Raw genomic sequence first — 15,795 nt, forward strand, 5'->3', positions numbered from 1 at the left:
GTTAGCCAATGAGCATCTTCACTTCCTTTCCCTGGTGTACATGAGTTGAAGGAATGACCCTTTCTTTATAGTTCTGGATTCCCCATCACATTGTATGCTGAGAACAAGTCCAGCCTTAGGGTAAAATTGTCCTAAATGACTGTTCTGACACTTAACGTTTGATTGTTTATGGTTTGTCCTCAAAATATTGTTAGTTACTCCACTAATAGCTATGAATCCTACACTGCTCTCTTTGTGTGGCAAACTCCTAAAATAATTTCAGGCAAATTAGGTGAATATGTTCCTTTTTGAGCACAGCTGAACAGGGATTACTAGGTAAATAATGAACATTGGTTTCTAGGAACACAGAGCTACGTCTTGATGAAAATTTTGTGTATATTGCTCATGGTGTTGAGACAGGAACTGTATGTGGGTTTTTGTGGGCTCCATTTTTATATGGGCTCCCATTCTGTCACAGTAGCAGAGCACATAACAGCTTTGTACCAGAAGGAAGAAAACAGCATTTTTAAATGCATCAGTGCCCTTCATGAAACACACATTTTGATACCTAGCTGTGATTTATTGGTGCTTCACCATTACCCTTCTCACTTAGTAATTCACACAGGGAACCTTTAAAACCAGAAAGCCTAAACTCACAGATTTCATGTGAAATAAGCCAGTTGAAGCAAAGTGCCACTGTAAATGTTCACTGAACATAGAGTTTGACAACTCTTCTACCATGCAGATCTCCATCTTTGCCATTTCCCCAGACATCCTTCCCCATTAGGACAGTCTCTTGATAGTGCCACCAATGCCCTCTGTGGTCTGTGTTGATCAGGATAGCTGTTTTTTCCCAGCCTTTCCCCATGATTATTCAGCTCTGGGATCTCCTGCAGAAGCAGTTATCATGTTCCACTTAGCATGTGCTTAGCTTCAGCAGCACAGCTGAGTTGGGAAACTGCTTTTAACAGCTTCTCTGTTACATTCAGCACCAGAGATGTAATAAAGACTTGAACTGATTAATTAGAAAATAAATTCAGCTTTCAGTGTCCACCCCTTTGAGTTTAAGAAGTCCTTATTCATAGCTGCCTCCTTGTCAGCTACCCCCTAGCATATGCACCCTGCACACTGAAAGCATCAGAGGTACTTGAAAAAGTCACAGCTGCACCATGTATGTGCATACAGTGGCAAAGGAAGTACAGCTGGAATATATCTTAAAAAGAGGACAGGTGTAGGAGCTACAGCATGCTTGTCTCTTCTAAAGCACATCCCCCTACAGCAGCATGAAGTCAGTGGGCACAGTCAGGAATAACAGTAGAAATCACAACATATGAATTTCTCAACTTTCTCAAAATCCATCATATGACATCTGATATATCTGGTCAGTGGAGGAGACAGCAGGAGCACACATTTAGGGGTGGGCATAAGACTACTGAGGAGCTGGCTGCTGAACCAGCATGGTGGTCCTAGTAGCTCCTAGACCCTATTCTGCTAATATTCTCCTATTTGAAAAATAATACTATGGCCACTCCTCTTCTCTTTGACCCTGCTTTCCAGATGTACCTCTCAGTAGATCACAGGTCAGGCCAACAAGGTAACTCTGGTTGGGAAGGTTGAAGGGCAAGGGCAAGCCACAGTGCTGCACTGAAAGTGTCTGAGATACAGGCTTAGTTGCAAGAGAGGAATGAAGCTCCCACTTCCTGACCAGCTGCTGCCTGAAACAGAAATCTCACCCTCCCATAATCTTTTTCCCTCTCTTCCCCACTTTGCTGGAAGAAGCAGTTGTGTAGTCACAGTCAGCCAGCTCAAAAATCTATTTTGGCTGAAGACTTACCTTTTTTGTGTGTTGAATTTGTTTTGGCAGCTGTGAGATTTAGCGTGGCTCATCATCATGGATTTATGCCTCAAGTCTTATGTTTCATGATGTGAGATTTGCCAGGTCAGTTGTATCAGTGACCCATATATGAAATACTAATACTAACACTAACATTTGCCATGTACATAATAGAAATACTACACCACAAAGATGATGTTTAAAGCACATCAAGGTCCCACTCAATAGCCACTTCCTGTGATGTGATTCATTTGACTTCAGGATCCTTATTTATTTCTTTCTTCAGTGTGGGATCCGAATTAAAACTACATGCTTTAAAAATGTTCCAGTAATTGTTCCAATACGTACGTGCATGGGTTTATTAATGCTTTCAAGCTGCAGAGTGATAAATGGAATAATAAATGAATGCAGTCAGATATATTTAAAAGTCTTACAATGTTTAAGAAATAACATATACAAACCACAGAGACTGAATGGTGCATCCCAACAGATTCACATGAGGCCAGCTGCGTCCTGTTACACACAAGCACTGAGAACTGTGCCTTGGTTTGGGATGTGAAGAAAACTTGTATTTGTTCTGCAACTGCAGCAGTTCTCATTTTCCAAGCTGATATTAGGGGAAAAGACTTACTTTTAGATGTACAAGGATCATATATTATATTCTAAATTGTAATATTTAAAATAAATGCCTTTTTAATTAGTTAAGTGCAATGAAATAATATGCGAGTAATTATTTTGATCCCCACTAGTTATTTTTTATACTGATAAACACTTGATCTGCTGGGGATACATAGAAGTAGCAAGCTGACAAATCTCTTTGCCATAATTTAGCAGCTACAGTGATGTGAACATATCTCACTTGCTTACTGGAGAAGGTTCATATCTAGTGATTGATTTAAATATTTTTCACAATTTAGTATTATGTAATTAAAAAAATATATTTACCTGGAAATTCCCCATGAGCAAATGGACATTTAACCCAAGAGCCTTGCTTGGTTGTAAACTGAAAGCAGAGAAATCTGTTAGGAAAACTGATTTTTCAATTTCAATCTGTGGCTACAGATTCAACTAGAGATGATCAGTGAATTCCAGAAAGTTGCAGAAGGTGAATTCACATCTTTCCTGGTCTATTGTATCTTCCAACTCTTGATTTAAATTAGGTCCCCCAATTCTCCAGGTATTTATGCACATGCTTATTTTACAGAAACCTGTAGTTCCACTGACTTAAAAGTAATCTAAAAGAAAACAATAATATGCCTATATTAACCTTATGTGTCATTCTTTTCTCAACTAGAATAATAAAAGGTACTCCAGTAAATGTACTGTATTGATCATTTTTATTACCAAATATTTAATATGGAAAACTTTATATGTTAAGTTTGGTGCATTCTTCAGAGTTTGCATTGACCTAAAACACTTTTTCTCTGCTTTGCTTAAGCAGAGAAAACAGAGGGCACAATCTGACCTGCTGCTGACTTCAGAAGAACCTGCTTTTAATCTAGTCTTTCATATTTCCTTAATTCTTGCTTCCCATTCATCAGAGCTATGAAAAAAATTATTGATCCTAAAGAACATTAGAAACTCATTCTTTTAGAGCTGACAGAAAGAGGACAGTTAGCAGGTGTTTTACAAAGAAATCCCTTTACCTTCATGCAAAGTCTTGGGTGAGTGTCCACACGAGAATATTTAACCTGCTTGAAAAGACAGCACTCAGCATTAGCTAGTTTCATTAACTAGTTTCACAAAGTCAGTTACCCATAATTTTCATTGTTTGATTACTGAGAAAGGAACTGGTTTGTTTACTTTATAAACACCCCAGGAAGTTAATCACATAAAATATTAAGAATAGAAACAACCGCTACTTTGGACTACTGAATAATTTGCTTCATTTTATCTGTGCCATATAGCATTTTTATAGTCAGTCTGACCAACTAGAGTTAATGAATTGATTCTGTGGTGGCTCGTGTGCAAAATTCTAATTACACAGACATCTAGGTTCAGTCCCTTATTTACCATTCATCAACGACTCAGCAGAAATTTCAAATGTACACTCAAAAGTGTTGTTCCACCTTCAATTCAGAAATTTTTCTATTTTCCATATCCCTATTCCAAAAAAGACTTAAATGTAGACTGAATTTTAAACATCTGCTTAAGTGACCTACAAAATATTGCTTTCTTGATTTAACTGCTGTTCATCTGCCAGGGCTTCACCATAAAAAGCCTTGTGTCATATAAACAATTGGTACCCATGTAGGTGATCTTATTTAAATCAACACCATTGCTCAAGTGACCAAGCACAATGGACCCTACACACAACATATGGCATCGTGACCATAGTAACACCTTTTTCCTGTAACTTTTTTGAGGAGAACATAATGGATGTCCTTGGGTATGTCTACAATATGGTCACAAAAGATACTTCTGTAAGAAACCATTCAGACATGGAGATGGCATTGCCATCAACAGAGAAAGCCCCACCCTAATTTGAGAGAAGAGTTATGTAGCTTCTGGGCCTGATCAGTACATATCCATGGTATTAGAGTGTGCAGCATGTGTGGATTCACTGGGGGAGCTGGCACTATATGAGGAATCTCTGCAGTAGACTCCAGCACACTATAGAGGTGTTCTTCAGGGTTACAGTACAAGAAATGGATGAAATTCATTTCTTTCATTTAGGATTAATTAGAAAAAAGGGAAAATTCATCATGTCCATGAAAATTATAAATACAAGAAAACATTCATCATCTGTAATAAACTAATCTTGGATTGTATTCTGGGTAATAGATATGACCATTACCAGCCAAACCTCATTTTAGGCTTCTTTCTTTTTTTTCTTTTTTCTTTTTTTTCATTTTTTTCTTTTCTTTTTTTTATTTCTTTTTCTTTCCTGCAAGCAATGAGTTGTGCTTGTTGTCAGCAGATGATAAATCCCACAGGGACCACTCACATGTATAAAATTAAATATATTTGGTTTTGCAAGATCAAAGCTTTGTTGAAACCCTTAACGTGGTGACTCTGAACAATCACTGAATGCTTGGATAGGAGTTCCTAATCAAAAAAACATTCAACAGCCTTGAGTCACTCCCCCACTCCAAATCATGTCATCAGAGTAATACTCAAAGTTTCAAAAATTAAGAATTTGTATTTTATTTTATTTGGCTTTTCAGTTGTTACCTCAAGTTTACTGGCTTCTCTCCACAATCAGGAAAGCCTGAAACCTACTTTTCAAGATGAAAGCCGGTATTCTAACCACCCTCATAAATCCAGTGCATTCAGCATCATGAGACTTCAGATTGAATTATTAAGCAGTTCAAGATATGTGCAATGTAAACCCTTTTCAACTTCAGAACATAAGTGCTGGAAGAACCAAGGAACCCAATATTTCAATACCCACAATTTCAAGACACTGGACCAGGTTGAGGAAGGCACTTCAGAGAGACCTTAACTGAGTACAAAGCAATTGTGCCCTACCAAAGTACCATTATGTCTCCAGTAAGTTTTAAAGAGATTTTGCTTCATCTCACTTACATTTAAGGTGTCTAAATGTTAAATATCCAAATCTGATCTAATCACAGTAGACTCTTGTGATAGTCATTGAAAAGAAAGAGGTACCTTCAGAGAGAAATCCCTCCAACCTTTCTTATATGCCTGTCTTCAGATGAGAAGAGTTGTCCTCTCAACATGTCTGTTTCACTTTAAAGGGAATCTGACACGAATAGCATAGACTTGAACACTTATCTTTTAGACAGCAAAGTCAGGGCAGATGAATCATGCCTTTACTATAAATGAAAAACAGACCCTATTTACCCCAAAGAATTTAGCAAACATTACCAGCTTCACAGTCATCTCCACTTTTTATTTCTTAATAGTGAGTCAATGAGCTCTGAATAAATCATGTGGTTACTGTACAAGAACAGACTGTGATTATGAATAGTTTTAAGTATCAGAGAAGCAGAAAGGAATTGTTCTAATTCCAAAGTCTAGCTCTTCACATTATGTCTTTGGTCATGGCCTTCTCACAGTTTGAATAAATCTACATAGCTCTTACTTTCTCAGGAGAATTTTTGGAAGAGTTTTGTATATCTTCACAGTGGTCGTTAGACTTCATTAACCTGCATAGGTTAACCATGACAAGCACAGGACAGGCTGGCTCCCAAGCTAAGGTTTGTGTTGCTGGGTTATAAACAATATTATCCCATAGCGCCTTTGTATCTGTGCACAAAGAGTGGAAATGTTATTCAAGATGTCTAAAAATTAATCAAATTTGTTCACAAATCTGGTACTGATACATGTGCTTCAAACCAAAACCATTGCTTTTCCATTTCCTTGTCATTTTCACCAATCAGAACTGCAGTGTTTCGCACTGCAACAGTGTAAAACTTGAATTCATCACACCAAAGTGTTGGCATTTACCAGAGGTACTCAACCTGAGAGCTTAGTTTTACCAATCTCCCACTACGGTGATAGATAGGCATCACCAGGGAATGACACCTAGGCTCTTAAGTAGGCTGCACAAGCTCCTGGAAGTGAATTCTGTGTCCATCAATCACAGGGGGAGTGTAACACACATAAATTCCTAACCAAGGACCTTCAGTTAACTGTGTATGATAAACTGGAATGAATCCATACATTACTGACTAGAGGTCATTGTATTGGAGACTCAAATTCTGTGTCTTGTGTAGCACTTACATGTACACCTGTATGTAAGAGTATAAATTCAAGCCTTTAGCTGAATATCAAGAACTCCAATAACAAAGCTGTGCAACTAATTCACAATAAATAATTTTTCTACAGCATTCATATAAATCTTCTTTCTATCTATACTGGGCACACCGTAATTTCAGAGCTAGCCAGCATATATTTGGGGATATCTTAAATAGGCACTATTTTAAAACAAAAGCTGTCTTATTTATTTGGTCAAATTAGTCACTTCATACTGACTTTCTTTTCCATTTAGCTGCACATGGATGAAAGAATTTCAAATTGATATTTCAGTTCTTGCTTCAAGAAATAATCTTTTTTTCTAATAGTCAGAAGTAGGAGAAAAATATATTTCTGCAACTATGTGTGAAGCAAAAACTTAAGAACATGGCCAGTTGCATGTTCAAGAGGAGTGAACAAACAATACCCTTGACTAGAAAATGTAGCAAAGTGAAGAAGCACAGTCTACATCAAAGAGTGGAAACACCAGATGTCCAAATTCAATGCCCATCAAGCATAACAACAATTCCTATTGGTATCGCTTCTTTCAGAAATGTCCTGAAATAAAATCTTTTGATATTTTCTAACAGAAACTTTCCAGACCCTTTAATTCTACCAAGCCTCTTGCTGTCTTAACTTTGTGTCCCAATGCATATACATCAAAATACCGAAACATTCTCTGAAGTGAAAACTTTTATTCTGTTTTTTAAAAAAACTGCTGAAAATTTTGGTTCTTTTTGAAGAATGTTGTTTTTAATAAATGAACATGTACTATAAAGCTAATGTTTAGAGACTATTCAACCTGACTGCAAAGTCCTGGGTCTCAACAGTTCTGACCGTTTTCACAGCTACATTTTGAATGTTACAGGAGTCTGTAATACGTAGATATAGTGTAAGTGTAATTCCAATTAAGAGAATAGCACCACAATTAAGACTTCTCATGTTTGTTTCCAGTCCTGCTCATTGACTTATTACCTGAGTTTCCTTCTGTCTTACTCTTTTGTGACATCTACTTCTTTACATCATAATAGATGCTCATTAATCTACATTGTTTAGTAACCAATAGACATTCTTTTTTTCTTTTTTTCTCCTCTTAATTAACAGTTATTATATATAGGAGCTTCTTTCTTATATAAAACTGTTAATTACCTCCTACCACAGAACTAGCTCTATAATCCCAACTTTATTACATCAGTGATAAATGAGACAAAAAGAGAACCAATCTACTTTAGATATTCCAAAAAAACCCTGTCAGTTAGGAAAAAGAAAGATTTAAAAAGAATAAAATGTGACTCAAAGGCTGGAACTCCTTATATACCTAAATAGCTGGGTACTAGTGTCTGAAAAATTGCTTGAGATTCCTGCAAGGAGGATAGTTGACTAAACAGCTGTAAAACAGTATTTCCCATATTCATTTCCTTATCAAAGCTATAAGTTATGTTTTCAATGGTAATTGCCCATTGGAACTGCCTAAATGGACAGAAATAAGCTTCAAGAGCTTCAGTGTGCCAAGGCACATACTGCCCTTCCTCTGACTACATAAAGCTTTGTAACCTGTGCTTCAGCTACCCCCAGGATTCAGTGGCATCAGAGAGGGGAATGACTGCCATAGGAGGGGAAGGAAAAGAAGCAGAATGGAAGGAATCACAGGATTCACGAGCCTGATTTCCTGCACTTGCAAAGCATACCATTCCAAGCACAGGAAATAGGTAGAGATCTGAGAAAATCTGGAAGAAAACAACCTGTGCTCTATGAGACCCAGACTCAGGCTGAACAGCGATTAAAACTAGAGGTTAGGACTTCATACTGCAGATGACTTTAAAGCCAGATCTGACTACATGACGTAGACATAGCTGCAGACAGAGCTTGAACATTCCTGTAAGTGCTCTCTATTGCATAAATAGAGGAAAAAAACAAAATCCCTTTTTATTTTATTTAGTCAAACTGCAGTCCATTGATAGAAAGGAATGGTAGTGTCACAAACACTATATTCTACCACAATAAAATAAATCGGAAATGAAGGCTGGGCTAACTAAAGAGGAAATAGTTTCCATTTTAAGACATTTTAACACAAATGTATTGGCCCTATATGAATGTGAAAGGATTGCAGTAAATGTCTATGCAGTTTAATGGAGTTTGGATGCACTGTTATGTGACGGTGTTTTTATTATCTCTCTTTTTTTAAAAAAAAAAAATCCTTAATGGGCTTCTTAGCATAATCTGGGGCAAAATTATTGTTGTACTTATTTGGACTTAACACAATAAAACACTTTTTCAGGCTACACTTTTTTTCTATCTTCCTGGTAAAACTTTCACTAAAGACCCATATAATGTAACAACTTCTTTTTCAGCTGTCATCTCAGACCAAACTCTGACGTTTCTGGAACACTTTGTGTAAATAATTTCCCATTAAGTATGAGAACTCCCACATGCAGTTAACTCTTCTTTTTCAACTCCCTATTCCCTCCTTTAAATTGGGTGACAGACACCTTCTTCAAATCTCTCCTTGAAGCCCTCTTCTCATATAAGCATTTCAAAGCTGACCTCAGTGGCTTTTCTTCCTTCTGGCCAGTTTGTGTGTGACTTAAGAAAATGTGGGAAATTACTAGAAAGTTACTTAGTGTTTATATTGGCATAAACTTGGTGAACAATTTGGTCTGAAAGTAAGTTATTTCCTCTACCCGCAGTATAACAAACCAATGTGACAACTTCCTTGAAGTTTTGCAATATATGGTTTTCACCATAGATTAATTACAAATTGTGACATACTACTGAAGCTGCTGAAAATCACTCACATAAAGAGTAATCACACAATACTTGCCATTTTCAAAGGGGCAAAGTTGTATCCTCCTTGCATCTGGAATTGCCAGCCAAGCCTACAATCCAAAAAGCGACCATTAGCTAGAGATTCTCAGATACATCAGTTTTTAACATTTCAGACAGAATGTGACAGAAGACCTGTCTACCAAACATAATGATGCTATGTTTATTAGAAAGCTTTGGAAGTAGTTTATTTAAAGGATGTTTTGCACTAGATATCTTTTATTCTTCATCATTAGGGGGATTGGAGCTGATGAACTAAGGTGATCCCTTCTAGCCCTATATTCCTACTATTTCTGAGTCATATATTTAGCCCAATTTCATTTAGAAAGTCTTCCAGTTTGATTTTCATTAAGTTTCTTACAGTGTCATTACTTTCTAGGGGTATCAAAAGACATTCAAGAATCATTCCAAAATCTCACTACTCAGATTATCAGAAAAAAAAATCTGTATCTATCCTGAATATATTCATGGAATGAATTTATCCCCCTTTCTTGTGGCAAGAATGGCTTTAGCTTAAAAAAATCTCATAGAATCATAGAATACCATGTTGTAAGGGACCTCGAGGATCATCTGGTCCAACCTTTCTTGACAAAAATCTATTATTTCTCCTTAGAAGTGACCCTTCTGTTGTGTATTTAGACAACAAACATATTTTCTCTTTGCGTGTGTTTTACCAGGCTAATGAAAACATGTTCTTTGAATCTCCTTTATAAGACAGTCTCTCCATTCCCCAACCATCTTAGATTTGTTATGTACATCTTCCATTTGAATTAATCTTTCTTGAATACAGTATTGCCAAAGTATGTCAAAGAAGGCCTTGTCCATACTTTCTTGTTAGCTTGGAATAATCTAACCCACTAGACCTTTGTTCATATTTACATCATGTAAGCATGTTAGTTTAATCATCCTGTGGTGAACTATTACAACCAGATTTTTTTCCTCCACTGTTATTTATAAATGAGGACTCTCATCTTACATGAAGAATTCTTTTTTAGTAGAACAAGGCCACGAACTTGCACTTCACACATTACACTTCATCCTCCTTTAGTTATTTCACATATGAAGACCTCTAGTCTCTTCCAATTATCCTGACCCTCTTCCATTTTGATTACACCTCTCAACTGTATTATCAGCACATCTCATTAACATTCCCACCTTTTGTGCCCATGTCATTGATGAAAACATTCATATAAGAACTGCTCTAAGTGTGGTCCTTAAATAACCTTCCTACTAGCACAGTCCCATTCAACAGGAGTAGTCTAGTTAGCCTTCCAGCTAGGTATTATCTACCATACAAATCTTGTTCTCACTCCCAACTTCCTCAATTCCTCTTTTAGTTTCTCATGCACGACTATATCAAATGCTATGCTGAAATTCAGTCAGATTAAATTTTCTGTCTTTTCATTGCTTAAAAAAATCAGTCAAATTAATCTTACACAATACTTTCCATAAATTAATGTAAATTGTATCCCATTTTCTTATCTCCATGTTTTAATTAGTGTTTCCTAAAAAATTTATTCTACACTTACATAATCATAAGGTCAGACAAGCCTTAGTCAAAAACTTAAGTCTAGAGCCTTTTTCTACAGATTTTTCCTCCTTTCTTAGCACAAATCCCAGATAAAATTTCTTTAATCAGAAACACAACTATATATTAAATTCCAGACTGTATTACCTCAATGCAAAGACAAGGGAGTAGCTGAGAATATTTCAGAGACACTGATTTTAAAGATTCCTTCCCTTTTATCTGAAATGAAACAGATGGTCATGAATCCAGGACAGTAAATGACTTTTCATAAAGCGAAATAAAGATATAGAAGGTAATTTCATATTACTATGACCTCAGTGAACATTTCCACCTAAATGTCACCTCCCACCAGTTCAACAAACTGCTTTGAGCTTTAACTCACCACAGCAAACGCCCCTACATCTTCACAGGTAAACCATTTGTGGCACAGACGAACGTAATAATCTTGATCTCGAGGAAAGTTGGATACATTCACTGATATAATTTTCCTTGCCCTGTCTACATTATAATCAAACTTTCCAGCTGAAAAAGAAAATTCAAGCATGAAATTATCACATCTGTTTCTTTACTACTTTTTTATTTCTGATTTTTTTGTTTCTTTATAAAAGGTACAGAATATATTTCATAACTTGATGGAGATTAAACTCAACATCTATAGATTCTTACCTAGGATGTTTGAATTAATTATTTTTATATCCTGATATTCCTAAAGATATTATTATTTTATGAGATATTTCAATATTATTCCATTTTAAATTAGCCTGTGCAATACTGAGACGCCAGGACACCTACCGATTATACCTCAACCTTAGTACTTGAAATGTTATGTAGTTCATGTACAAATACTTGAAATATACACACTGTTACTATGACAAAAACTGATTATCCCAAGGTTCCAACTTCATTACATAGAGAATATGTGCAATTATGTTAGCAAGTACAATACGTGCGGGGATGTTTTATTTTTTTTATATTCATGGGTATGCCAAAATTGGGATAGCAGTTTGGCAAATAAATTTCAATCTATTTATGAGGTCTGTCTATAGAGAAAATATAAAACCAGCAACCCAAAGGGCATGAAAAGGTCACAAACTTTTTTCTAAAAGTTTAAGTATTAAATAAGTTGTCATCTTTATCTGCTATCTAGCATTTCCAAGTAAATATAAAGAAACACATTTTCCAGGGTATTACCTATCAACTACATGGTAATTATAATTAGTGGTAGTTGTAAATAATCATTTTTTCTCCTGCTTATTTAGCTATGAAAACATATCATTGTATATGTCACCAGAAATATCTCACAGCTTTAAGTTGTATAGATCATCTCACCCGAACAAGCTGAAATATGTTTTCCCACATCACTGTTTCTGCAATCTGTAAAATAGAAGCCAGAGTTTTCTTCAGTGCTGTTTTATTTGTATAGCTGTGTAAATAAACTGCTATCTCTTATACCCCTTTTTAAAGGCAGATTTACATCCACTTCTAGATAAACAGCAAAAAAGAAAAGTACCCTTACCACACACAGAGATTATATCACAACTTGCCTTAAGGGGCTATCTCACCAGTGTGGGGTTTCTACTGGAAAACCTCATCAGCAGTTTAAGGTGGCAATCTAGGATATAACACTGCACTTCTTTACCTAATACCTAACAATAATTCCAGTAATAATAGTAATAATCATAATAAAAATTTCCATTATTCTTTCCTTGAAAGCTACTCCTGTTGTTTACCAGGCTTATTCCTCTGTTATAAACACCTGTGTATTTTTGCTATTCTGACTGTACTCTAGGCTTACAAAGAAACACCTTATTTAGCTCCCAGGAAGCTTACCAGAATTAGAGGCCAGGTGACCCTTTCAGAATATCTAATATTTGTATCTCCAAACTTAAATCTTGATTTAAGAACACTAAATAAGCTCATAATGTGCTGCCTACTGTTTTCATCCCTCCTTGCTTAACTCAGTATTAGAGCAGCACTTTGTGCTCATTTCCCTACACAGTTCTTTTCCCCAGAGAAATATTTCCTGTTTTCAGTTGTTTACTCACCCTTGTAAAGTCTCTTAAAATTGGGCTCTGTAAAACCTTAATTCCCCCGCTCTTTATTCACAAATTACATATCTACTTCAATAGTGGATCAGGATTTATCAAGAAAATGAAAGGCTTTTTAAATACAAAAAGGCTTTACTCCTATGAAATCATGAAACAGCTACAACGTGTCTGATACTGTGTGCAAGGGATGATACTGGACCAAGGGGAAAGGGCAAGATCCACCCCTCCACACCAGGCTCTGGAGGTGGGAAGACAGGACAAGCCTGCGCACTGGATCAAACAAAGGGTCTCATTTCATTTTTCGCACCACCATTTGGTGCACTTGTCTCCACTAGACACACTGTATCTTGGTTGAACCGCAGCGCTGAATCTATTTTTGTATGCATATGGTAGGCGCTTTACCCCAAAAACATGGAAAAATGCTACCTTATCTTAGCCGGTTACATGAAAACAGGTGATAGAACAGCTAGCTGATGAAAGTAAAAAGAAATTTCTTTCCACTTCCTTATTAAGCTTTCCTCAATCTCTGAAACCACCTGTGACATAACTATGAAAAGAAGCAGAGGTTCCATCTTATGCACAGAGAGCACACAGGACTGAACCTGCAGGCAGAGAAAGAGCACATGCCAGCCACAAGAAGGCCAGTTAGGACAAATGCATAGTGTAGTTCAGTTTTTCATATACTTTTAGATATAAACTCTGGTCTCTGTTATTTATAGCAAGTCAGACATTTATATGCACAAAATCAATCATCGAAATGTAGAATAAGACTGGTCCTGGCATACATGATCTACCATCAGTTAGATCAGTGTATCCCAGAACATGATTTGGCTTTGCATTTGAGGTTTTTTGGCTTTTTCTTTTCTTTGAAAAGATGTTTCTTGAAAAACATCTGGTTTAAGATGTTTTCCTACCTTCAACATAGTATTCCTGACTCAGCTTGACTTCACAGTAATTTGGTACTGTTTTGATGGTCACATAGATGTGTTGTGCTACATTGACTTCAATGCAATTGAATTGTACCTGTACCTGTTCAAAACATTTATAAAATCAAGTTTGTGTGTGACTTCCAGAATACACGAAAACTACTGGTTATCAGATTTAAGCAAGAAATATTCTTTGTTCAGATTTATTTATATTTACGAGGACCATTGTCTCAGATATTTTAGCATTAAGAATGTAAAAGAAGCAGATACCACTTAATGAAAGGATTTCAAAGAGCATCATTACTTCTCATCCAGGATGTTGCTATCTTCTTCACTTCCAGAAATCCAAATATCTACAAGCTATCAAATAATCCTAAAAGCACAGAAATACAGGTACCCAATGCTCATTGAACTTCAAAAGCAAAAAGGTCTTTCATACTAGCAAAAGTCCCAGTTTGTAGGCGTTTTACAAGCAAAACCACTTGCAGAATAGGAAAAAAAATGCCTGTTTAAAGATTTAATGCCAACTTCAGCAAGTTTTTTTATTCCAGTAACAGTTTGTGAGAGAGAAAGTAATTTATGACACAAAAGTTGATGTCCAGTTATGGTAGGTCATTCCTTCACTGACAGCAGTAACTATTAAATTCAATATAGGTTTTCATGCTAGATATACTCCTATTTGGTACAAGGCATTTGGAGGGTAAAAGACATCTTATTGTCACCATTCTAGTCACTGAACTGAAACTAAGAAAATTACATTAAATATGTTTGTTGAGTCTTGCCTATAAACTTACCTTACCCTAAAAGCTACCAACTGTTCATTGCTGGCCCTGCATTGCCTATAGGGAGGGACGTTTGATCATCAAGTGATACAGACTGTAAACTGCAATTGCAGTTTGGGAGAAGAACATTGTTTCACATGTGCAACCAATATAACACTTACAAAGCACATTTTGTATGAGATTAATAACAGTTATCCACCAGTAACTGAAAGCAAAAATTCATGTCTTTTAAACAGTTGGTAAATGTTGGGGTTTTGGGTTTTTTTTTTTTTCCCAGTTGCAAATTTTAATAAAAGATACTTCTGGGTTTAGCTTAGTAAAAAAGTATATTCTGCTGTTGCAGTTACTACCATGAGTTTAGGACAGATGTGTTCAAGTGCTTAGGCACTTGGCTGTCTTCTAGATGTGTAAATTCCATTGACACGGTTGGACTTAAATAAGTCATACGTATGCACTTAAAATCCCTGTGGCATTGTGCTTCCTAGCAATTGGAGTTACAAAAGCTTCCCCCCCACACAATTTGGTAGGCACAAAGAGAAAGCTGGCAAGATTGATATGAAAATTAGGCTTTGCAGAGGCAGCTTCTCTTGCAAAAAGGTAAGTGGAAGAAGTATGAAAATGATGGAGAATTGAATTTATAGCTTATAAAAGGACATTTTGTTATGGAGTTTCATTTGACAATGCTGAAGCATACATTTCATTGCAGTTTTCCACAAAGTCAATAAGAGGAGAAAATAAGAAACAAAATATTTTTTTTACAAAGATTCATAAACATTTAAATGAAAAACAACCCCCAAAAAAGGGGTCTACCTTCTTTCCGTTAAGCATCTTGCTTTTTTTCCTAGCAAATCTCACATTTGTGCACTGAGATTGCTGAGTGTCCAGTGAAAGAGAACATATTTCCAGCCCACGGATATTTTCTGAAATGAGTCAGGAATAGATTTCAGAAATATAATTTGAGAATCTTTAAGAAAAATAGAAAATAAATAAAAATATACCATATCGTAAGCTTTCGTTCTAAGTGAAAGGCACATGTATTTTATCTCCTTTAAAAAAAAGGGGCATTATATATAACACATGCATGGGGGTAGGAGCAAGAATTTAATACAGATTGCTATAAATTAAAGCTTTAATTATGCAAATTCTTATGCAAATTTTAAAAATAAACCTATTA

At 36.0% G+C, this 15,795-nt stretch overlaps 1 protein-coding gene across 2 annotated transcripts in view; it reads right to left on the minus strand.

Moving 5' to 3' along the window:
- Window positions 1-15,795, minus strand: part of IL17REL (interleukin 17 receptor E like) — a 48,484-nt gene that overhangs the window by 7,026 nt on the left and 25,663 nt on the right. Inside the window, exons 4-13 of one of the 2 annotated variants that reach the window (XM_074869329.1) lie at window positions 15,432-15,541; window positions 13,828-13,942; window positions 12,195-12,239; window positions 11,248-11,387; window positions 11,013-11,084; window positions 9,336-9,390; window positions 5,862-6,025; window positions 3,460-3,504; window positions 2,759-2,816; window positions 2,275-2,420 (exon numbers count right to left, since the gene is read on the minus strand). In XM_074869329.1, coding sequence (XP_074725430.1) covers window positions 2,275-2,420; window positions 2,759-2,816; window positions 3,460-3,504; window positions 5,862-6,025; window positions 9,336-9,390; window positions 11,013-11,084; window positions 11,248-11,387; window positions 12,195-12,239; window positions 13,828-13,942; window positions 15,432-15,541 — 950 coding nt within the window. Of the gene's footprint in view, window positions 1-2,274; window positions 2,421-2,758; window positions 2,817-3,459; window positions 3,508-5,861; window positions 6,026-9,335; window positions 9,391-11,012; window positions 11,085-11,247; window positions 11,388-12,194; window positions 12,240-13,827; window positions 13,943-15,431; window positions 15,542-15,795 lie in introns of both variants that reach the window. The other variant, XM_074869327.1, reaches the window with a different exon arrangement.

This window comes from Strix uralensis, chromosome 5, assembly GCF_047716275.1.
Source record: "Strix uralensis isolate ZFMK-TIS-50842 chromosome 5, bStrUra1, whole genome shotgun sequence".
NCBI lineage: Eukaryota > Metazoa > Chordata > Aves > Strigiformes > Strigidae > Strix > Strix uralensis.